Genomic DNA, 25,610 nt, shown 5'->3' with positions numbered 1-25,610 from the left:
TGCCGTTGGCAAGAAAGCCCGTCGCAGTGAAACTCGCGCTCGTCGGTTGTGTCGTTGTCGACCTGCTACGATCAAATGGTTTCAGTGACGCACAATAGTCGGTCGATCGTTGGAGTGAGCGTCTTGTTGGTCTCGTATCGTCCCAGTGTTGCCGTGCCTTACGAGTACGTGCAGTCAGGCACGCGCTGCCATCGCCAGCAAGCGAGGGCCGACGCTGCAAGAAGACTTCGTCAGCATCGTGATGTACTTAAATGTCGCCCAAGTGAATGCACGGGTTTTGGGTTAAATTTGCTAGACATCAGTTACCTGACTCACGGTGCAGTCCGGACGACACGGACGATGCCCTGGCCGCTTTCTCTTATAAAGTGGGGTTCCAGTCTTACGCTACGCACGTTTTCGGCACCGTACCAACGTCGAGCTACCAGTACAGTTTGGCGCGCGTCCCAGCGTTTTTCTTTTTGTGGAGGGAGGGAGGTGTCTTGCTTCGGGTGCCTCCATGTTTACGAGTGTGCATGAGGCCGGTGCGGCTCGGTGGATATCGCAGGCGCGTTGGCTGGGTTTACGACACGAAGCTTTGGCCGCAGGTTCCTAGTGCATGTAAGCGTCCTCGGAGCTCATTACGTCTTCTCCAAACGGAGCGAGCAACGTGTACGGTGCTCGTACTACGGAAGCTGGGTCGGAATTGCATTCCGCGCGGTCCAAGCTCTACCCGCCATTGTGGCGCTGTGCTGCGAAGCCAGAGCGAACGGAATCAAGTGCCCGCCCGCATTTCGATTGGGGAGAAATGCAAAAACGCCCGTGCACCGTGCATTGGATGCACGACGGCGTTCCTAATAATCACATCGTGGTTTTGGCACACGAAAACTACCCGCCGTGGTTGCTTAGTGGTTACGGTGCTGGGCTGCTGAGCACGAGTTCGCGGGATCGAATCCTGGCCACGGCGGCCGCATTTCGATGGGGGCGAAATGCGAAAACACCCGTGTACTTAGATTTAGGTGCACGTTAAAGAACCCCAGGTGGTCGAAATTTCCGGAGTCCCCCACTACGGCGTGCCTCATAGTCAGAAAGTGGTTTTAGCACGTAAAATCCCATAATTTTGGCACATGAAACCGCAGAATTCTTTTTGGCCGTACTTTCCACTTCTTTATTTATTCAAAGCAATTTAAGCTCTATTTAGAGCATTTAGTTATTTGCTAATCACTTGGAATAGCTTGTCGTGCTTCTGACTCAATGACGTTCCTCAGTACGGTCACTATCTGATCGTTCACTTTCTGTCCAATCGCTGGCAGGTGGGCTCAGTTGCGGAAAATTCATTTTTGTCGTGTACATGCAATGCTTGTAACTAAAGCTTCTGTACTTTGTCATACATTGCGCATAGCAAAAACGCATCATAGCCAGTCACTCGCTTGCTCCCCATGGTCCGCCACGGAACACTCAGCTTTGAACATTCATGTGCTGTCGGCGTAGTACGTCGGCCAAGCCTCGGTGCATTGACTCAAGAGTACGCCCATTCACTCACTATAGATACCTGGGCGATAGAGTAGGCGTAAGTTATTTCAGTGAGTTGCAGTAGATGTGTATAGGTAACGTGCGAGTAACTTGCTATGCCAGGAAGCGGCGTTACTCCCTTGGCCACTAGACGTGCGGTACTAACCCTTGCTAACACTCCGGGGTTGAAGTCCTTTCTTTGGAGGTTAGCGATATCACACTGTCGCCTGAGCGAATTCTTTCATCCTCGAGGAAAGCCGTGCATAGCGAAGGGACAGAAACACAAGAAGTCCTGTAGTGCATCCGTGAATGTAGTGCATCCGTGGTCCATGAATACAGCCACACCGAAACATTCAATTCCTTGATATGCCAGTCACTATTCTTGCAGCAAACTACTACACACGTCTTCGCTCTACCATAACGCATTTTGCAGCATGAACGTAGCGTTACCGAGTACTCAGTCACATTTCAGACAGCCGATCGCACAGTATTAGGGCAGAAGCCGTATTTATTTCGCATTCGTCTGCTTTCGACTGAGGCAACGTACGGAGCGCCGCCGAAAGCGCCATCTCGTTCCTCTAGAGCGAATTACACCGCGAAATCGGGCGAGGAGGAAAGGGCGCGCAACATGTTACTCTTGCCTGGCTTGTGCGAGCAGGCGGGGCGCTGCGAAACGATTTGGAGATGCTTTAGCTCGTTCTCCGTGAAATTTACACGATGGTCTATTCTGTGATGTCATCGAAGAACCACTTTGTGGCCTTTCGGTGCAGCGGTAACTGCAGCACGCAGAAACTTCCCTTGGCTGTGCAAACATGCGATGTGCATCATCAGTCGCCGCGTGTGTGCGAGTTGTGAACTATTTTGGCTGTATCGGTTTTCATGCAACGAAGAGCAGAGGCAACTCTGAAATGTCAGCGTGAATTGGAAAACCTCACTATTTGATCACTTGGCGTAACAAAACATGAGTGACTGTACGGCCAACCTAATGCAACTCCAAAACATCTAGGCGGCAATCGTTACAAAAAAAATCTCCGCCCAAGCACTCTGTACAGATGATTAACCAGCGAAGCTGAAACGTGTGGCCCCGGTGTTTGTCACTGGGTTAATCCTGACGGTTCATTAAACGACGGCTTGGTAGGCTGCCAAATCCTCGGTACGCAGTTGCTGCTTGCACTCAGCTGCACGAGCCTGTTCTTGTTCCCAGACTGCAGCATCGACACACCGTAGAAAAGCTCATTCCCGGTCCTGCTCTCAGTGCTGCTGATCGAAAGCTGCCTGCTCCTCAGGAGCATGTATGAAGTGTGGCCTACCCATTTCGTAGCCTGAGAGAAACTGCTACGTCTACGTTAGCCTCGTGTATGACGCCGATGGCGTTAATTGCTCAACAGAGCGATCCCTGCGGTTGGTAAACCAGCGAGATACATACGTTTCCTGCTTCGGCATGGCCATGCCAACTTAAATTACTTCACTACGTCTCACAGAACCATTTCCCACTAAGACGCCATGTCATATTAAACAGATCGCGTAGGTGTGAAAACCACCACCAGAAACTGCCGCCGAGCGTATACCTGGCACACAACACTGAGTACTCATCAAAACCAGCATGCTGACTGCTCATAGATGTCACCACTGTCTGCGCAATATGGCGGCACCCATGGGGAAAGAAAAGTTTATAGGACAGCACCGTTATCTCTTGCTGTAGTGTGAAAACAAGCGGGACAACTATCATCCCACTGATCCGCCACAGTGGCTTAGGTGCTATGGTGTTGTGTTGTGAAGCACGAAGTAATGGGATGAAATCCCGGCCGTGGCGGCCACATTTCGATGGGGAGCGACATGCAAAAACGCCTGCGTCACGTGCAGTGAGGCCACGTTAAAGATCGCCTTGTGGTCAAAATTAATACGAAGTCCCCCACTATGGCGTGCCTCAATCAAACTTGGTTTTGGCACATAAAAACCCAGAATTCAACTATCATCCCAATAAGGTCCCACATGTAGCGACTTTCAGACGTCTCGGGAAGGTCTCTTTTTGCCTCACTTGGGCAGTTTCTGAGATTAATCTAGGGCATCCTTAGGATGTCCGCAACATACCATATGGAACATCCCTAGGATGCCAGTGTGTTGTTGGAGATTGTAACGAGTAACAAGACATTCATGACAAAAAAAAGCCGCAGAACACTCTTTTGCCTAGTAGCTGTTTCAACAAAGTTAGAAGTTGCTAGTTTCATAACACTGCAGAAGCGTGCTTACCTCTCGTTCTCCGACAAGTGGGAAAAATATGACCCGCTGTCCTGACGTTGCCGCAACACTGGCCAGTATAAAAACCATCTTGCAAAAGACAGTAGATGCAAAAAGCACGCATGTGCACAGTGCATAGCAAAAGCAAACTGAATGGCAACCAGAGTGATAACAGCGATAGTGCCGCCTGGCACTGGCAAGCTAATGCCACTGGTGGGCCAACGCTACTGGCGGGTTGCTAAATGTGGAGAAAAGACGCTGCATGCACTCCGTGTTACAATTTCATCCCTCAATCACATTTTTTCATTTAATTTTTGTGTGTCGCAAGAGACTGAGAAATGTACAATGGAAGAGCTAGGAAGGACTTAATGGGTGAGCAACAAATTTTTCCACACCCATGAGATTTTAGTCCATGCCACGTTGAGCACTAGCCAAACGTCCTATATCCCAGTCTTCCTACAGTGTCACGGTGCCATTAAACATGCTTGCATGTACGGTGGCACTAGACTTCCCTCTAGGTTGTAAAGCTAGAGTCATACAAAGCCAAGTCAACCTGCAGTGAACTGACACGTACGCGCACGGACCTTGGCAGCACGACACCACTGGATTCAGGTACTCTACGACTGAAGGGCACTCGCCATTTAACATTCGTCGGACACTGTACAGATGTACCAGCACCGATGATGGGTGGGATATGCCACACATTCATAATTTGTCTAGAAGATGGAGTTATTTACTGTGCATAGAATTGTTGACTTAGCGCTCTGCTTTCCTTTTTTTTTTTTCCTTCCCCCATTCTCCCACTATTACAAATACTTTATCAAGGTATGCCGAGAATCACTCCACATGTACTGCTACTAGGTAGTTGCTCCCCATTTGAAATTTGAGAAACCCTGTGTGCTTGTTTACACAACTGCAATCGAATTACCCGCCTAACTGCGTCGTTAAGAGCACACAACAAGCATGAAATATCTCAGAGCCTTCGGGAAAAGGCAGACGAATGAAAAACACCCGTTTCTTTCGAAGTTCACATTTTTTATTCAATCTTCTCAACAAGAGCGTGCTCAGTCGAATCACTTTAGAAGGGATGTCATTTACAAGAAGAAATAAAAAGTCACTGTACAAAAGAGAGGTGGGACATCTCTCGGGAGAAGCGTCGCATCCGTCACGATTTCCCTTACGCCACTGCAAGCTTCGTTGCACGCTCAGAAGGGGGAAAGGGCACCCCTCGAAGACAAATCCCGTTCCTCACAGGAAGAGACCTGGCAATAGTCTATTTACAAAATCACGCCACGCCAAGCAACGAAGCTTGGCGCCAAAGCGATGCGCCAGCGGGCGAAGTTCACAGAACTGTGGCCTCATCACCTGCACAATGACACTGCTCTCCCTCACTGCGGTGGTTTCCTCAGAGAGAGCGAGACGAGGAAAAAAAAAATTGAGGAAAACACTGACAAAATGTGGCTGCACGCTCAGCCGATGCTGAACCGCAGTTGAGTAAACTAGCAAGTGCACAATTAATTTCAAGGTAACAGCACCCTCGTGCAAAAGAAGTATGTCCAACACACCTAAAAATTACCAAATTTACGTCGAGAAGAGTTAAGAGCTGTACCGATACCCACTCGGGGCCGAGGCGACGCCAAAGGGCCTGCCGCAAAACCGATTCAATTCCCACCTTTTTCTTTGAACTTCAAGCTGGCGGAACATGGCAGTAGCAAAACTTGCATACCTGTACAGTACTTGCATCACACACAATTTCCAATCTGCCTCGCCAAGGGTTGCAATTCAAGAAATATTCCCCATGCCCACGATAACCCTTCACGTGGTAGCTACCTGCAGGTCAACGCAATGAAGACACAAGGAGAAAAAAAAATAATAGTGAAACGGATGAACATGGCACATTGTAGCGCATGAAAGACAAGAGAGAGACTCACAAAGCTGGGCCGATGTCACACAAGGCAGCACGAGCGTTGCGGTCGTCAAGGCAGCCGACGCTGGGGTACGAGCGAGACAAGGGAATAAATTCGTTTCGGCCGAGCCATGGAGTGGCATGTGCACACGGCAAGCACATCACCCCCCACGAACAGTCACAAAGATCCATCACGCCAAAAGGCCTCGACGTACTGCTGTCCTTCATGCGGGTAAATCTCTCTCACGCCGGCAGTCACACAATGACAGGCTCACACTTTCAGCGCACTAGCAGGGACAGTAAGGGGACAGGCCGCCGCAGCTGTCCCAAAGTCACGACTAAAAAACGGGGAGGCATAAGCTCCCTGTTGGCTATTCTCACAGGTGTGAGCAGTGAATAAGAAACTCTTACCACCATCGGACAGTGTTTGGAAAGAACGCAAAGAAAGCAGGTGGGAGGGGGGGGGGGGAGGCAGAGTCTCTCTCCGAGAACACAGTCCACAAGTAAAGAAAGGGGGGCAGGCAAAACTGGCAGAAGCAAGGAAACGCATCGAAGTGGTGCCCTGTCAGTTGCTGTCGGATTCCGTGTCGGATGAAGATGACGAAGAGCTCCAACCATTGCCCAGCGGGGCCACCGCGTTGGTGAAGGCCTGGCCGCATGCACGGCGCGGGCTCCAGAGGGCAGCACGGTCGGGCAGAGCTGCTGCAGTGCGCTGGATGCCATTGCGCTGTGGCTGCTGTTGCTGCTGCTGCTTCTCCTGGCGCTGCGTGGGAGAGACACACTTCTATAGCAGCAAAGGTCGGCAAGAAAAAGTCTTCGCAAGATAAACACAAAGGAAACAATATGGCGGCACCTTTTGCAACAATTTGTGGCACTTTCACGCTACACGTGGCACCAACCTCGCGCACCGGGCTCCTCAATTTTGACCGTACCAGAGCACGCTCTGTGCGAGTATTCCAGTACTTTCCACTTTGAAAAAACAGACTAGGCAGGCGTTGTGCAAGCTCTCTGCGGTTGGCGACACGGCACCATGCTTGCCCGGTGGCGTATGGACACAAGCGGCTCTTGCCTTTCGATGGAAACGTTCACGGTAGCAATTTGACGATGAATGGATGCAGATCCATTCACAGCAGCTGCACGCTCAATGCAGTTCTTGGAAAGCGCAAAAGCCACCCTGCCAACAAAAGCAATATTCCAGGGGAGAAATTGAATGGTGCCATTTTCCGATATCGTAAGCGCTAATGATTCCAAAAAATCAACCAAGACATTGTACAGCATCAAAAAAAGAATCAGTTGGCATGTAAATTTGAATTTCTGGCTTGTTTTGGCTACAGTCACTGACCAATTTTTCCACACCTCTCGGGGAGCAAAATATTGTCTGAAAAATTGAACAGTCCAAAAAATTAGTTCAGCCAGAGAAATATTTATTAAGCTTCAAATGACTTAAAAAATATCTAATAATGCCCTGCCTCATACTGCGATTGGATGGGATTGGATGTGCTTGCATATGGGCAAGAGTGACGTCTCCATATACATTCGACAAGAGCTTCACCGAATTGGCCATCTTCGTCAACAGACGTCACCATGGAGACTGAAGATAGGAGCCACATTTCTTCACATCACATGGCTCTCTCAAAGGCACATGAAGTGGCATCGAGCACACAGATGCAAAGCTGCGCACAAACACACAACGATGTGGCAAAATCTCCTAGACACACTTGCCCCGTGGACAAACTACGTGCAGAGTGACAATCAAAACTACAACGAAAAGAACCATACCGGCTCCCGCACCTAGTGACTACAACGATAGTGCTGACTGAAAAAGAAAAAAAAATTGCCGTCCCCTGGAGCATTTTGTCAGCCAAGAAAGTGCGGGCATGGCCTCCGAGACAAGGGGATGACGCATGCTCTCTCTTGATAGCATTTACCTCACAATCTTGAAGGCTATGGACAAGAACGGCACCGAGAGTGGCACTGCTACGCCGGCGTTGAGAGCGCCGCATGCGAAGCAAAATTCTATTAGCGGGTGGTACCCCTCTCCCGCCTCTCCTTCGCACCGCCTTGACTGCCTCCTGCACTGCGCGTGTTTGGGCACGTTTCATGCTGCGCGCGCGGTGTATGCCTACGTGTGTGCGCGTGGACATTTCATTCGAAGGGTGATGTACCGTCTGTTTCACATTTAGGGGAAAACTCGGAGCGCATTGCATCGCGATGCGGCGAGCGCTTGAGTCAGGCGGCGGCAGCAGCTCGCGCAGGTGCTCGAGGGGCGGGATCTTGAACGGCGTCGTCTGCTACGGCGGCGCACGCTGGCCGCATTGTCAGGAAACGTTCTACTGTCAGTTGCAGGGCGCCGATCTCATTGTTACTGCGTGAAATGAGCCGGTATTCTTTACTAAGCATTGTGCGACGCCCACTGATACGCCTCGAAGGTAAGTTCATCGCTGCAGGGCAGTCATAGACGACCTGCTGATTCCATACATTTTTGACGGCCCGTTTTTGGAAGGCGACTATATATTATAACGCGATAGGTTGCCGATCCACACTGCTCGTGTTGTGCGAGAACTGCTGGATGAGCGCGCAGTCGCCTCAATCCCCGGGCGCCAACATTATTTAAAATGTCTGGGGCTCGTTGAAAGTATCGCTGCCGCACCATTACCTCTATCAGTCGCCCAAGGATAGGCTTCGATCCCCCATCGTCAGCAATTGAGACGTGCTGCGAACAAACACATCCCTGATCAAGTCGCTCTACACTTCACTGCCTTCCAGGATGAGCGCTGTCATCGCTGCCGCTGGGGACATGACGAGATACTAACTGAAGTTCCGAGCGTGACGTGTCCAATTCTTTGCCGGCAGGCAGGGTCTGTCTGGTGTAGTGAATGATTGTCGAGAAAAATTACTTCCAGCTCATTGTATTAACCTAAAAAATTCCTTTAATCGTATCCAATTGTTTCATCGTGTTCGACCCCCATAGTTATCATTGTTGAGTGCGTTGTTTTCCTTTCGAGTCAAACAAAGACTGAGCACGGTGCGTGCACATCTTGGTGCGTTTTGTCGCTGCATATTACGGTAGCACACACAGTGAAGAAATATACGTGCACGTGCTCAGTACCCTGGCCTTTCGAAAGAACAAACGAAGCATGCTGCCAAAAGAAGTTTGTGGAACTCCATTATCGCCAATGAAGGCTCAGAGTTTGGCGTCGCACAACGTTTGGTAAATAATATCAGCTCAGTTCCCGCAGTACCGATGAAATCGGTGCACTGCCCCCGACAGTAGCACGCTTCCCGACAATGCGGCCAGCGCGCGCCGCCGTAGCAGACGACGCAGATCACGACTCCGGCCCTTGAGCGTCTGCGCCTGCTCGAGCTGCTGCTGCCGCACGACTCCATTGCTTGCCGCATCGCGATGCAATACGTTCCGAGTTTTCCCCTAAGTGTGAAACAGATTGTACACACTTCTATTTGCCTTTAAGAAGATCGGTACGCTTGACGATTATTTTTATGGCTGCGATGCGGCGAAAGGGCAGTGTCTGCTTAACCATGTAAGGGACGCTGAGCAGGTAATTGGAAACGACATCGTATGTGCCGCCGGAAAAATTGTCAGCACATATGATGCGGCACATACATACGGCACATATGAGCTAAAGTGATTTTTGCAGTTTCTCACAATATGTTTGCTACAAATCCGTGTTTTCCATCGACACTGTGTGGAAATGAACAAAATATATCGCTGCATAGCACAAGTACGACAAGTGCACACAACTTTAACTAGTACGTCCCCTACAATATGGAATAGAGGCAGCAATGTAGACAGCTTGGCCATTTTTTAAGTGCTCAAGAGACGGAAGTTGAAAGTATCAGCAATGATTCCTGCTTCAGCAATGCCGGCGCGACCAAGACGCGGGTGTGTATCGTCCAGTAACCCGATCGATCGGTGCAGTGGTGAAGCGGGAATGAACTCCGGTCATGTTCAATGCATCATGCACATGTTCAATTTCTTGGCACGCGTGAACTTCGGCCACTGCTAGTGCATACAACAGAAGTGGTTTCCATTCTTGGGCAGCGCACACACAAACAAAACACGAGAAAGAAGACAGGACAAGCGCTCGTCGAACAACTTAAAGCTTTTATATGAATAAAAGGATTATGTACGAGTAATTATTAAATTCATGTGGGTTACACATAAAAACCGTCATACAGTCAGGAGTGATCAATGAACGAGCTCGCTTCGTTTGCCATTTGTTTGCTTCGCTCGGCGCACCGCAGTAATCCATGTCTGCCGTCTGCTTTTTTCGTACCATTTTCTTGTGAATCGGCAGAATACCACTGGTGGCATCAACCCTTTCGTGTTTACATTGCTGTCGTGACAGTTAACAACACAATAATAATTTCCGGTCATCCGAAGAGGCGCCGTCGCAAACAAGAGACGTTTCGCGCGCAGCGCGAACTGAACGCGGGCGCGACCGCTAAGGGAAGCAGCGGTGGAAACCTACACCCGTTGGAGATGAAATCGTTCCGCCAGGGGAGAAACGAGCGCTGGTGTCTAAGATGAAACTTGGCGTGCAGTCGTCCACAGAGCATAGCCACTGGAAGCCAAGCCTGGCCAAGCCAGCAGCAAATCCAACATGGCGGTGTCTAAGATCGGGTAACACGGATCATAACGAGTGATGTAGTCTGAAGAATCTACCTTTCGAGCCTAAATTCATCCAAAATAACGGTCGCGAAAATGCATTAGCTCTATGCAAACCCTGACGGTGCATTTATGAAGTCTGGAATACCCATCAAGTCCACATTTATGGAGTCGAAAAATCCATTGAAGACTGCACGAGCCTTGTCAACGGGAACAAGAACATTGCTCTTGCTTGCTGATTGAAGGGGCAAAATTAACATGCAATCACGCAGGCAGAGTCGGAATTATTGAGCGTCGAGCTGCAAGGAGCGAGAAATTTTGGTGATCCTTATGCATTGCACCAATGAATAATCACTACCACAGTGAGCAATCACAGGTCTGAACGTCGTTTACCACCGAATGAGCAGAGTGGAACATTTCTGCGACAAGTGGTCGCAGCGCACCCTTTGTACGAGCAACCAAGACACAGTACATCACATGACACAGGAAGTGCCAAGCTGCACAAATAATACAGGACTTGGCCGAGCCTTACACGTAGCAGTTATCCCGTAGAAGGCATCGCAGACCTAAAACGAGTGTTCTGCGAAACACACAGTGAGGCTTGTATATCATCACACTAAATGCATAGCTTTTGCAGTGTTACGTGCTATGTACAAAACGCATCACAGAGTCACAATCGCCCTCGCATGACAACTGCTGCACAATAGGCATGTACACACTCCAGGCCCGAATTTATTCCCGGACAATCGCTTTCCAAGATGGTTCCACTCTCGCGAGATTCTACGTTGAAAAGCATACGAGCACAAGGGTCGGGCAAACGCCAGAAAGAAGCTAACGGTACTCGTGGGACAAGTTTCGCGAAATCTCGCGAAAGTACAGCCATCGTTGAAAGCGATCGGCCAAGAATACCGGCCCCAGGCTGGAGGACCTAAAACAATGGTACTGCAAAACATGCAGAGTGCACTTCCGCAGCGCTGTCTGTTAATAGAGCAATGGAGCAGGGAGTCACGCGTGACTCCGTGCTTCAACACACAGCCAGTACCCACCATCTTGGTCAGGTACTGGAACTCCCGGAGCTCATCCTCGGTGAGCGGTGCGTAGGCGTCGTCATCCGAGGCCTCCTCCTTCCAGCCCATTTCCCGCAGCAGCCTGCAAAAGTGCACGCAGGGGACGGCAGCTATGGGACACAGTGTTGCCACAGGCCATAAGAAAGAAAATGTCATATTTCTGCTTATGACATCCGATTCTATATAATGCTGGAGACGGGCACGTTAAACTGTATTTAACCCAAGCGTGCAGGGTGGCTTGAAAGACCAAACAGCGCACAGGGAATGAAAGAAAAATTAATTGCAGTAGAAATCAGTCATTTCGACTCAGATTATTTCGATTTTTCGCTTAGTTGGACACCGGCCAAGGTCCCTCCCGGCAAGTGCCCAAACTTTGGCTATTTCAACCCTAAAATCGGCCTTTGCACATAATTTGCACTTGACGAGTCAGTACACGTGCACCTGACCCCTATGGTGACCAACATAGCGACTTCCTTTAGTGGCAGTGTCCATCTCAGCAGAGCTTATGGGACAGTGAATACGTTGAACACACGTCTCTCTCCCATCAAAAACATATATTTTAGGGAATCCCTAGGAAGATTTTCAAGCTATAACGGTAGCTGAAAATGTCTGATTATATTATTTATTCTATTCTATCAAGCACTCTTTCGTGTAATAAAAAAAAAATTGGACCGATAATCGTTTGTGTGATGCAATCTAACGCGATACCAAAACCATCTTCGCGGTATACATGTTCTTTACCACCTAACAAGGATGTATTGCAGCAAAGCTCACTTTTGGAAACTGGCCAATGAGCGTATAGCGGATGATGCCCAAGCGACGCGAAATGCATATTGTTGTTTTCCTATTGTGTAGTGTTTTAATATCGCTCCCGGAAACCCAAATGAAACCTAGCTGGTGGGCAATGCTGGAATATGACACCGTCAAAGCAGAACATGACACTTGTTTCAGGTCACCTGAAGTACGGAAAGGTGGCACATTTGGGGTTATTGCGCATAAAAGTGTGCAGTACACCCAATGGCGCTAATCTCCACGCACTGAAAAACAGATAGGTGAAGATGCTCATCGCAATAGGGTTGGTAGCTACAGCTTTGAATGCGACGTGCAACGAACCGGGAGCAGATTTGCTGGTACCGGAATGGGAAACAGTGCACGCCGGCATTTTAAAGTGAGACGGGCAGGCACGTATTGCAGGGAAGCTACTCCGGTAGGCGGCTACTGCATTAGATCATGTGTGCCTCGCGTCTTCTCCTGCTTGCATGGATCTAGAGGCCGGAAAACATATCATACGACTGCAGCATGGCGATGTACTGAATGTTAGGTGCTGTAAGATCGTTTTCCGGAAACATATGAACCTCTAAAGAAGAAGCATAACTTCTTTTGTTCCCAAACGCAAATGTTGGCACTGGGAAATAGTACATAACAGAAATGTGTCAACGAGGTTCTAATGTATATTAAAATATTTCACATGGTGTCTTGGGCAAGGCCTATAGATATTGCAAAATGTGCTGGCCCCGTGAAATTCATTATGATGGTTCCTGTACAGGTACCTCAGGGCAAGACAGCCCTTTTCTTAAATTTGTTTGTGCCACAGCACTGAATTTAGTGTTGTTCATCAGACTTGCAATTGTCAAATTTTAAATGTTTAACACAAACTCCTAACCCAATGTAGTGAAAAAAAGCAGGCTTCCCTTGCCCACAAAAATTTATTCACGTACAGGATAAAAGAAACCTGAGAGAGATCTGATAAGCAGTTCCCAAGATATTGCTGGTGCGAACAGCCACATAAATAAAAAAAATTCATTTTGAGAAAACAGCCTTTAGAAGTTGTGTGCATATTTCTAGGCCTACAATGGCCTTAAAGATTAGCTAGAGGTGTGTGCACACTTCTTTCCTCTGCTGCGTTTTCTCCGGGCTTTGTTTCCTCACGTAGTCCATGTGTAGGCTGCAATCGCCGAGTTAGAAGTGCTTAAGGCACCAGGCACGCTTGCAACGATGCACTCTTGTACTGATGGTGCCTAGATATGTCCCTGGCAGCATCGACACGATCGTTATCTTATACCGATACAACAGAAGCCAAACCGCCAGAAGAGTCGACGTAGTTGTTATTGGTGGCCTGCCTTGCCATGTCGACAAACTTCATGGAACATACACAATGTTCATAAAACACTTTATCGCACACTAAACCACTGATCAAATGCACGTAGCTTCGTTTCACGCATAGTGTTCGCCCAGGCAACAATCGGGCAGGCTGCATGAAACTGTTCCAAGTAGAAGTAATGGCAAGAGATCGTAAAGACGCCGAAGACTAGAGAGAGTGTGGTGAGCTATCGCAAAGCTAGAGAACAGCGGTGGGAGTAGACAAAGACGAGCAGTATTGAACAAGCAAACAGCCATGGCAGACAATGCCTGGGGCGACTGTCATAAGAGACCACCGTGCCATCGCACACAGCAGCCAAGAGCAATCACACATTCCCCCTCTTGCTCGCTTTGTCTGATTGAAGTCTTTCCATCCGAGATGCGGAAAACCCAAACGCTTCCACAAGCCCCCCAATCACAAGTGAATCTTTCTTTACCCACGCCTCCGTCACTGCCGCTAAGGGTGTAAAAACGAATGTGCAAGAATTCAACAATAAAACGAAACCAAGATGGCACCTGTTGGTTAGACGATGTGGGAGTGGCGTTTGCTCCAAGCTCGCAATGTCCCAGCACTATTTTGCCACTGCCGCTGCTCATTATATATTTGACTTGAGCAGCTTCATGATGGATTAGGTGCTGATAATTACACAAGAAGTAGTTTATGACGTGTAGTCCATACACAGTGGAACCCGTTGATACATTCCTCGTAGTTGGATTTTCCTGGCTGCTATGTCGCGCTTTTGCGGCCCCGACCTAAATACCGTTGACTACAATGTATTACGTTCCCCATGACACATCAACAGCATGCAACACTCCCGCATCTTGGGTTGTGCTTCGATGCAGCAGTCACATATATTTAGCGGTGCAGCCAGCCGGCTAGTCAACAATGAGCGACCAAAACTTTCAATAAGCAGCCAAAATTGCACAAGCGAGGTGTGCATAATGATATCAGAAAAAGAAGTGCACAGTGCAACTGGCTATGCATACTTCATGTGGATAGGTTAAAATCAGATTACAGTCGCCGACTGATTTTCCGGACTCCAAAATTCAGACATGCTCGATTATTGTCTGTTTCGCGGCACCACCATTCTCTCCATAGACCATAATGTATAACAACTGCCGAAAGTTCGGACACCTTGCAACCTCTCGTCCAATTTTTCGGACGCTCCTTCAGCCAACTCGATCGAGAGCACCATGCACCGACTCTGACCAGTGCATGGTTCGACTTGCTGGACGCCATTTTTGTTTTGAACGAAGCCTCCTTACTGGCCCACAAAGTGGTGCTACTAGAAATCACCGCTCATCATCATCATTTCTGCCTGATTCGATAGAGTTGCTACAACAGTTCCGGTCTCGGCTTAGTAAGCCATGTCAAGACAATCCAGCAGCTGATTTTTTTGTTTCTTTGTGTCAACGCTGCGAGTAGGCTACGTTTTTCGTTTGTGCAACTGGTGTCGGCGGGGTGGTGTTTGCTTTGTGTGCTGTGTCGAGGTTGCGGTGACCCAACGCGGCATACAGAAACATCACGTCAAGTGTCTAATGGCGCCAACAGTGCCCTCGCAGACTGCGCTGGAGCATGCCGGCAAGCGGGTGCTGGGAGGCCTAGGATTTGTCACCTTCTGATGTGCTCCCTACTGACGCCAAAAACGTTCTGCCGGGACCTGCGCAGTGGTTGCATTGCGATTCCGGACACCGTCTCATTTGACAGTTTCAAAGGCGCTGACACTGCTGTACTGACATGTGCAGAACTCGACGACGGCGAGATCACTCGTCAGGTTTCTTCTGCACCGCCGGACGATGACTCCGAGTCAAAAGATGACACACCATGTGCTACACTGCCGTCACATGCAGAGCTAGTACAAGCAGTGACTGTGCTTTCAGCCGCCTATAGTGACCGTACGACCCTCTCCGAGATTCAGGCTTATCTGATTGCGCGTAAACGAAACAGCGTGCAACGGCGCACTCACGATTTCTTCAAGCCTACTGCCGAGCCCGAATAAGTGCGTGGAAATAAAGGATTTCATTTGTTTTTTTCTTAATCTGCTTTTTCGGACACCTGTTAATTTGGACATTTCCGCAATCCCCGTGAGGTCCAAATAAACAGTCGGCGACTGTATGCATTACATAATCGCCGAGTCTCTTTCATCAGCTTCGCCACAATGAAGCTGTGTTATGCGGTGAAGCAGTATTATGCAGTGGCCGCAAACATTGTATGTGTATGCAGGCCTAATAACTGTACTGACACCATTCAGAACTTTTTCTGATGTTGCTGTGGCGATTTGCAGCCTTCCTCATGGTAATGCTTTCCTGGCTGTTATTTTTCACACAGTCCCTTGAAAAATGTAAAGGGGTTCTACTGCAAGGGGTTTTTCAAAAATCAGAAGTTTCTCATAATTTCTTGGCTTTGAAAAGCTGCACACCCCTTTAAATGCAGTATCACACGAGAACATACTAGCCCAGTAGCCCAGAAGAACAGTAGCCCAGTAACAAGCAAGAAATGGAGCTGCTGCGCAAGGGTGGAACTTTGTGCCTATGCTGTCACAAAGTTGTGTTGCGATCAAGTTTCACTAAGCCAAATCAATTCACCCAAATGACTGCTCTGGTGAACTGGCACAAATTTGTCAGCAAAAAGCAAGGGAGCCTGGCATGAGATGGTTTTCTCTCGCACCTGATTCACTCGCTTCCAATGACAAAATGTCTCCCACTCCCTCGCTGTTATGCATGCGTAGCATATCCTGCAATGACCTGTCATTCAGTAATTGTTATTTTGTACTGCCCTCATATCTGTGTCACTTCTTAGACTGTTTGTTAAGGAGCTTGTGGCCAGCTGGCCAGAACTCTCTGCCATTTCTGCGAAGTGATGCTCACCTCTGCTCTGCCTCCAACGAGCTAGACAGTGGCGGATGTTCGGGCGTCTCGAGTGACAGCTTTCCCACGTCGCACGTTGAAGGCTCCAAGTCGCCGCCCTCGTCGTCCCTCGGGCCGTTGTCCTCCTGCACATAATCGGCATTAGGTTCACAGCAGAAAAGAGCATGCAAATAAACATGCAAGAGGAGGCCCGAGAGCGTTAGGCAGTACAGGGACCTCCTGTCAACGGTTACAAGTAGGGTAAATGCTAAAAGAGCACATTCTTCACCTCTCCTGCATGGGACTCTCACATTCATCTGAAGAGCGACTTCAGCTAGAAGCCTTAGAGTTTGCTTCGGCATTCTGCGAGCAACCTCGAGCTACGTAGTAAGTGCAGAAGCACACCACCCTCCACTTCCTAGTACGAGGACAGCTGAAACCCCCCGACACTTCTGACGTTTCTGTGCAGTACAAAAGGCACCCACTGGCAACCGGACTAGTTGGTACAGACAGGGGGCTTGCATCAACATGGCGATTAAGGTGCAAAAAAAGCCTGCCACAACACGAGTTTTCGATCTCTGATGTCTTTTACCCTCCATGGTGACTCGTCGCCCCGAAAATTGAACTGCCAGAGCACAATGCCGCCATCCCTCCCTCCCCTCCTCCAAGGGCCTTTTACGCAACGAAAGACGGCGCACGACGTTGAGCCGCCATCGTCGACTTCCCTCACGCTCTTTCACTCACACCTAAACCATGCGGCGCTCGGCAACGACAACAATGTGCCTGGAGCATCGATATGACCGCTGTCGCAATAAAACTCGGAGACACAGTACGATTCGGCGCCCGACAAGGCGTCGGACACAATCGCACCCGCCGAACGCCATATCAGATGTCAAATCGTACTGTATGGTCTCCTGCTTCACTGCAGCAAGTTCAAGGTGCGATCATTATGCGAGAAAAAGGAAAAAAAAACACTTCTTGATTGGAGAAACGGGGGCTGCGTTCATTACGCGAGGGTGTTCATTATGCGAGTAAATACAGTATATTGGGGCTTGACTGTATAACGAAATTTCACTGCCACCACAAAGGAATACCGAGAGAACGTACAACTGCTATCACAAATAAATGTCTGAAAGAGGGGGAGAGGGGGGAGGAAGCAGTTACCTCAGCGTGACCGTTGGTGCGGTCATGCAGGTCCATGGTGTCACCACCCGCCCCCTTGGCCGCCACCGGCTCATCGTCCTTGCCATCAGCAGAGCGCAGTGCCTTGAGGAAGTCGCCCTTGTTGCCCTTGGTCTTGGGGTGCTTCACCAGGATCTCCATGGCGTGTGCCAGCTGGCCCTTCTGCACATCCATCACCGTCAGCCCATTTTTACGTCCACTGCAGGACGAATTACCGCCGTCTTGCGCTAGCCGATTCCAACTCGCACCTGCAGATTTCCCAATTTCGTCGTCCCACCCAATTGCCCACCATGCTCGACTGCGCTGCCCTTCTCTTGGCACCCATTCTGCAATTTTAATGGCCCACTGCGTGTCTACCCCTACACATTACATGGCCTGCCCCGCTCCATCTTCTTTTTCTCTTAATCTCGGCTAGAATATTGGCTATCTCCATTTGCTCTCTGATCCACACCGCTCACTTCCTGTCTCTTAACATTACGCCCAACACTTTTCGCTTCACCACTGTTACGTCCATACACACACCCCCAATGCTCAGAGCAGCTGGCTTTCTAATAGAACGCACTTGCCAACCCGTGAACATTAGAATGCAGAATATTATGCGGATACAAGAGGAAGAAGAGAGGGGTAAAAATGGGATAGCACACATTTTCTTAAAGCATTCCCTGAGCAAACAACCTCCTCTCAGATACATACACACATCAATAACAATTACCCCTTAGACGCCTTTTTTTAGATCACAGGAACCTGTTCAGCGACTATGGTGTCATTTTCACCTCGTTCAGGGACATCTGTAGAACCTTGCATGAAGCGAATACCCCTCTCTGCGTCCTTTCACCATCAGAAGAATAACAACGAATTTTTTGAAAGGCCAATGGGCAAAACATTTTCGCGACCACTTTCATTCTTCGTAAATACTGATGCAACTTTGGTAAAATTGTAGAACCATACCAAATTAGTGAACTTTTATTAAAAATTCAGAACAGTTGCAGGTTACAAAAATACGAAAGCACCCGCCAGCTCATACTTCCTGACGAGCCAACACAAATACCCAAGCTACACCAAGGAACTAGAGCTGCTATAACCTACCGACACCAGAAGGCGTCTCAAGGGCATAATCGCTTTGCAAGTTGGTTCTCGTTATTGAGTGGCATGTCAGGAGCACAAAAAAAAACACAATTATTTGTTTTATACCCTGGTAACTGCGTTAACCTCAATGTAACGGGACTTTCCGGCTTTCCCCCCCGAAATTTCCTACCTCAAAACGCACCTGGTTATCGGGTCCATGACGTGAATATATATACACATATGCTTTTCCTTTTATGTTCACATTTACACACAGAGGGAGGCAGGCGAGCGTGCTAGCACGGCCGTTGCTGCGCGCGATGCAGCGAAGAGTAGCCGCGCGCTCCCCTTCTATTTTGGAGGTAATCTGCAACCATTCCAGAAGGTGATGCCCACACCTCACCTTGTTTGACGGCAGCAGAGCCTTGTAAAGGGAGTTCTGCGATGCCGACACGCTCTTGATGGCTGGCGAAGGGCCAGTCAAGCTGGCGGGGCGGCCCAGCTTGGGGCTGAGGGCACTGGCCGCTGACACAGCAGAAGGTGATGGGCCTGCATGAGACCAAATCCTTTACTAAGCTCTGCAGCTACAACATTCAAAGATAAGTTTGGGGCTTATCTCGCCCCACACAATAATCACGATCTGCCTTGCTTTGCATGCCTTTGCTTTAACGATATGTGCCCAGTACTTCCAGGCCACGAATGACATGCACATAGTCAGCTAGACGTAGCACTCTTGACCAGAAAGTAGTGAAGCACAGTTTTCAAGACAGGGAATGCATACTAGACCGATGACAATTATTGTTTGGTGACAAGATGCAGCCCAAAGGGTGTAGACATTCTTTCTTTAGACTGAACACCCACAGATGCAAAGAGGACCAACAGAATCCGTACGGAATATACGGCACATACGGAATCCAGCACAATCACAACCAACTGGAGAGTTTTCTGGCTTTGAAGGGCAGCACCAGCATATCGTGGGGAAAATGCTGCCGACTTGGCAGAGCTCCGCGCGCACAATCCAAGCCAAGCAGCATTGGAACAAAAATGGTGGCTGAGCAGGTGTTTGCTGGACCCTAATAAGTAATTAGGCGAGAGTGGTCTTCGGCTTTTAAATGCGGTAATAGCTTGAGGCTTTACACACAGCCACCTGATCACACTGTGCTGTACTGAAGTTTTGGACACGGTGGGCAATGACGCAGAGGTTACGCAAAACAGCCAGTCGCACAAGCCTTGCAGTGCAGTTGACTGTTCCCTGCAACACATTCTACACAATACTAGCACACTGCTTCACGTACGAAGCGCAATATGTGAACTTGACAAAATGCTACATCAAATCACTTGACCTTCTTCGCAGCCTCCAAAATCCATGCGCAGCAGTCGCTCGCCCATCTCGAAGGCTGTGTCATCGTCAGGATTTGACTGGAGCGGAGCGCACCCTGCCATGCAACCAGTTTAGTGACGCTTCCCCGCTTTCGTAGTTTACGTGTGCTTTCTTTTTACTGTGACCGGGTTTGAAGCGCTCATTGTAACAGTGCAGCAATTTAAAGAATGTTCGTTACTACTGCAGGCAGTTTCAATAGGCAGGGTCAGAAAATTGGGGTGAAATGAAAACTGGAACAGGGTCGTTATAACTGATAGATCATTCTATCTGGGATCGTTAGAAGTGGGTTCGAGTGCAGCCCCTCTTATGTGACCAGTTCAAAGCACACATATCAAGTGCAGCATGGCTTAGGACGCTAAAAAAAAAAATTATTCAAGTCATCGAAAGTGGAGAGGGTGGTCATGTGGTATCCCAAACAACTCAAGAGTGCGCCAGTCAGCCCAATGCAGTGGTTGAAGGCCATACAGAGACCCATGTCATCCAAAGCTGTCAAATTAGTGCCCTTCTCTCAGAAACGCAGGGGAACCCGCTCTATCCTCTCGTCCCATCAAGTGCTGAATGGGCTCAAGCTTTTGGCAGCACAATCATAGTGCGGGTATGCGTCGGCACTGTCTCGTGCCACGAGACCACGACCACCACGTCAAGTTTCAGTGACATGAATAGTTCCCTCTTTCCCATCTGAAGCCAGGCTGCACTTGGCAGGCATTTTGATCTACCGTATTTACACAATTGTAAGTCGACCACTTTTCTAAAATTTGAAAATATGAGGTTGGGGGGGGGGGGGGGGAGGGGTCGACTTACAATCAAAACCAAAACATAGCACCGCCAAGAAAGCGAGACCAACGGGAGCCACAACATAGTTACAATTTTGTTTGCTCTATGGCCCTACTCGTAGCTTTTCGCTATCCCGCATGTTTGTTCGCTTTTCGGAACCGTTTTTCAACATTTTGAGAGTTCTACAGTGCACGGATGAGTGCACGCAACAGTTATGGGGGGGTGTCGATAGTTGATGGAAGCACCGCTGTCCCCATTCGCGGCAGCACCCTCAGAACGACGGCGCTTGTGGAGAGTACTGGTAGTTCATAGAAGAGTAGACACCGCTCTCAGGTTTCCCTTTCCCTGTTGTGATTAGCTTTCTCTATAGTTTAATGAAAGGCATTGGTTTGATGCGTCTCACTTGACTGCCGGCTACGTGCTACTTCTATGCTTCCCCAGTCGTCATGAGTGCTCCAGGCCCACTAATCATTCGGCATTCGTTCACAGCAGCGTTCAAGAGGGCTGCCATCCTTTACACCGAAGAAGCAAATCACTGCGCAGCGGACCCCAAGTTCAATGTTTCTGAACAGGTGGTGCAAGAGTGGCGACTGCAACGAAGCGAAATTTTCACCTGGGACGGCAAGTGAAAAATTTCCCACATGCAGAAGTCTGGATGCTTTCCGGAGCTGTAGGCTAAGCTTGTGGCGTACGTCGCTGAAATGCACGATCGGTCCCTGTCAGTGAAGTGCGACATGGTCATGAAAGAAGCCCGGAACTTCGCCTTTTAAGGACCTGCTCCGCCGTGAGTACGAGTGGCTGGCGGCAGAAGACCGCGAAATTACGCCAACCGGACCTGTCAAAAGAGCTTCCCTGACGGCTGCATGTGGTTCGGTGCATTCGGCGTGGGCTGCTGTTCCACAGGATGTCGTGATGCAGTCGTTTGCCAAATGTGAAATTTCGCTGGACGACGACGCACTGTGGGACCATAGCAACGATGACGATGGCAGTACTAGTGAAGACGTGTAGCCTAGTGACTATGTCAGCTACTAATAAATTTCCGTTATGGAATGCGCCCTCGGGTATGCTCTTTCTTTCTTTCTTCTTTTTTTTTCCTGTTACGCGATATGGGGGGGTCGACTTACATTCGAGTCGACTTACATTCGAGTCGACTTACAATCATGTAAGTACAGTAGTTGCATTAACGGGAACAGTAATTAATTATTTGTCGAGAAACTGAGGCTCGACAGCATAACTACTGGGTTGGAAGCTATCCAATAAAGAAACAAAAGCACCTGCCACATTAGCTTGGCAGCTATGGTGTTGCACTGCTAAGCTCAGCGTCATGGGTTCAACCTTGGCAGCGGCCACCACATTTCGATGGTGGCGAAATGCAGGATTGCTTGGGTACTTATTTTTGGGTGTACACTAAAGAACCACAGGTGGTCAAGATTAAATAATGTCCCCTAGCTATGGCATGCTTCACAATCATGGTTCTGGCACATAAAACCCCTAAAGAACCACAGGTGGTCAAGATTAAATAATGTCCCCTAGCTATGGCATGCTTCATAATCATGGTTCTGGCACATAAAACCCCGGAATTTGATTACAGTCAATGTTCATTATAATGAACTGTGATAACCCAGCAAAAAAGGTATTTTACATCTGAAGTACAGTCTATCCAAAATTAGTGATACGGCATGTTGTGAAATGAAAAAAAATTTCATATACCGCTGACTAACCCGCAAGCGATTGCAGCAATGATAAAAACATTGAATCTAAAATAAACGACCATAGATAAATAGGTTCATGTGGTAATCGTACAACCACGCACAATGACGTCTTTCTGTCCACCGTGTTGCGCATGCTACAGTCAAACCTCGATATATTGAACACAGATATATCGAATTATTGCGTATATCGAACACTTTCTATATCACGTGGAAAATCGCATGCATTTTTAATTTTTTATTTCGAACGGGGCCGGATGTAAAATGGATATATCGAACTCCGACGCCCCAGACCAAGTGCGCTCTGTTGACAGGAGGCGAGCTTTCCCGCAACACTCTCGAAGATAGCGGTGGCGCGATGGGCGTTCCAGACTGCTGCGTACGACAGCTCCCACATCGGTTGCGCCGAGGGCGCCATTTGAACGTAGCGGCGTACACACGCGGCGGCTTGGAGCCAGCCACGGCCGGTCTGGGCCGGTCTCGAGGGGGGCGCTTGAGGAGCGCGCGCTCCCCGGCCGTGAGCCAGCCCGGCCGCCTCAATCACGCGCGCCCGCGCTCCGCCGTGCGCGCGTGATCGAGGCGGCCGCAAAGCCAGTTGGAGCGCTTTGTCGGTGCTGAGCCACACAGCATGTGCATTGAGGACTTCGTTGGCAGGGACGACAGCACCGGAACAGTGGCGGAGTTAACAGACGTGGAGATCGCGGCAGAAGTGACTGCTGAGCGGCCCAACGAAGACGCTGCCGAGGCTGATCCAGCAAGCGCTGATGTTGCCCCGCTCCCGACTGCAACTAAGGCTGTAGCTGCTTTGGCCGTTGTACGCCGCTACTGCAGCGCAACAGAAGGCACTGGACCGTCTCTTGTGGACCGTTTGGTCTATGTTGAGGACGCCGTAGTCAAGCATGCGGTTGCCAATATGAAGCAGGCTACGCTGCTTCAGTACTTTCAGCGAACGAAATAAATACTTTGTTTGAAGCTTCATGTGAGTATATTGCGCCACGATTGGTTCACCGATTGATTTGTGCTAGTTTTTGACGCGTTTTCTACGTGATTTTATATATCGAATTCAAGCTATATCGAACTATTTTGCGATCACCGCGCTGTTCGATATATCGAGGTTAGACTGTAATTGCTGACAAATGGTGGTTTCCTCATAGTGGAGCATATATACACCTGCAATGTGGCAAAACTAATGGCTGGCACAATGGCAGAAAGCCAGCTGGCCAAGCGCTGCCATGCCTGCCGCCTGGCCCGAGCACGTCACTATCGTCAAAGACACACATCAGCTACGCCTTTGTTCTTTACACAGAAGAGTAACCAGTTGTACAAACCGACGTCTTAATTTTACCTTTTGCGACGAGTGACGTCCACTGTCAACTCTGTCGCACGGATGAGAGCCGCAGTACGAGGCAAGTTCGAAGCGGCGCTCCCATCTCGACCACATCACACGCCTCGCAGTGTAAACGCTGCGAACAGCAGCAGATCTTTTTTTTTTTTGCAAATTGATTCAATTAGAAGTAAATTGGTTTCAAAACAATTTGCAATCATCAGCAGTTGATATTGAAGTGCGATACGCTACCTACGAGTTCGTTTCAAAGTTGACTAAGCCTGGTGGCAACCTCCGCACTTCCTCTGCGATGGGTCGACAGCGGTGTGCGGCAATGGTTCGCTTACGCGGTCAGCATGCAGACACTCCCGCCACTGGGGCATTTCACAGCATGCCATTACAGAAGGCTTACCGCAGGTGCATTCGTTCCTTAAGAAAACGTCCATTTTCGCAAATTCCACAAGTGCCCAGAAATATTACTGTGCACCGCCGCAGAAAGGTACACTACTCTTTTACTCTTTTACACTGTATTTGTACCATCCAGACAAAATTTGTCGTAGCCGCGAAGTCCGTTATAGCTAGGTCAATTAAATGCGAAACTGGTTGCACTGATAATATAGGCAGAACAAACTAAGTAACAATACTCTGGCATATAAGAAAGTATGTTGCATGCAGATCCATTGTAACGGATGGAGACGGTACTTAGACACAAAAACGAGACAAAAACATTCAGTGCTCTTAAGCCTGCCATGAAATTCGAGGGTATTCAAGAACTGCCACCGCACCTTGGAAAGACGCAAGCGGGAGGGCACAAGGTGAGTGAACGCACCGGTGTGCTAGTGACAGGTGCGTCACCAGCCACCTGCCGCAACAAAGCTAGCGCTCACCCGAGGTGGAGTTGGGGCTTTTGGAGCGCACTTCGAGCAGACTGGCAGGCTCCGCCCGGGGCGAGGGTCGCTGCACCAGGTGCACCTTCTTCAGCACCGTCCCGTGCACCTTAGAGTTGCGTGGGTTCTCTGAAAACACACAGCAGTGGCAGGCTTACGGGCGAGGCAAAGCACGACATGTTGTCATCCATCAGGTTCTGAGTGGCGGTGTTTGAAAAATTTCTAGTGTTAGCCAGCCTTCCTTACTGTCACACTGCCGCAACTGTGATGAAGAAGGCGCTGCCAAAGGTGTGAGGTAAAAAGTTTAATCTTTATTGGCGGGCTTGCAATCGTGGCGTATGTTGCACGTGTTGAAGCTGTTGTACATTTTTATTCAGAATAAAGTAGAAATGGACACAGCACGGAGGCAAAGCAGCCTGTACGGACATGCCCCATGCCACCATCGGAGCCTTTGTACTGCAAATCGTGCGTCAACATGCCCGGCCACGTGTCCCTCACAATACGCAATTTAAACACCCGATCGTCATAAGTCAGCAACGAGTCGACCACGCGCTGCGAAGACTTGAAAGTGACTTCCACACTTTCCAGTGGAATGTTCGTATCGGACCAGCAGGCCTTCTGCGCTTTTGAAGGTGCATGGCGATCCTCTTTCCGACAACGAATCACCGTAGGAATGGTGCTTCACTGCACGACAGTTGGTTCTTCTGGCCATCAGTAAGCTTCACCGCATCACACTGCTGTGCTGTGGTGAAGCATACTAAAGCAAACCCATCATTATGAATACAAGAGACTTGCTGCGCGAGCCAGCCATGTTCTTGGGAACAGCACAGCGTTCGACATATCGAATGCAACGGTGAACAGGAGTTCGTTATATGCATAGTAGTGCTATACTTCTGCATGTGATTTCTAAGGGGATGTCACAAATGTTCGATATAGACAATAATTGTGTGTTCGAGTTTGATATATCCAGGATCGAATG

At 49.1% G+C, this 25,610-nt stretch overlaps 1 protein-coding gene across 3 annotated transcripts in view; it reads right to left on the bottom strand.

Annotated features, from left to right (window-relative positions):
• Positions 1-4,740: 4,740 nt before the first annotated feature.
• The window catches only part of LOC135908923 (vasculin-like), a 67,537-nt gene continuing 46,667 nt past the window's right edge, over positions 4,741-25,610 (bottom strand). For all 3 annotated transcript variants that reach the window (XM_065440775.2, XM_065440776.2, XM_065440774.1), the window contains exons 8-13: positions 24,632-24,760; positions 18,960-19,105; positions 17,477-17,656; positions 16,334-16,458; positions 11,306-11,408; positions 4,741-6,395 (exon numbers count right to left, since the gene is read on the bottom strand). In XM_065440775.2, coding sequence (XP_065296847.1) covers positions 6,198-6,395; positions 11,306-11,408; positions 16,334-16,458; positions 17,477-17,656; positions 18,960-19,105; positions 24,632-24,760 — 881 coding nt within the window. In that variant the 3' untranslated portion in view covers positions 4,741-6,197. The remainder of the gene's footprint in view (positions 6,396-11,305; positions 11,409-16,333; positions 16,459-17,476; positions 17,657-18,959; positions 19,106-24,631; positions 24,761-25,610) is intronic.

Source organism: Dermacentor albipictus, chromosome 9 (assembly GCF_038994185.2).
Source record: "Dermacentor albipictus isolate Rhodes 1998 colony chromosome 9, USDA_Dalb.pri_finalv2, whole genome shotgun sequence".
In the NCBI taxonomy this organism is placed as follows: Eukaryota; Metazoa; Arthropoda; class Arachnida; order Ixodida; family Ixodidae; genus Dermacentor; species Dermacentor albipictus.
Note: the sequence above shows the minus strand (reverse complement) of the source record. Positions and strands in the feature narration are given on the sequence as shown.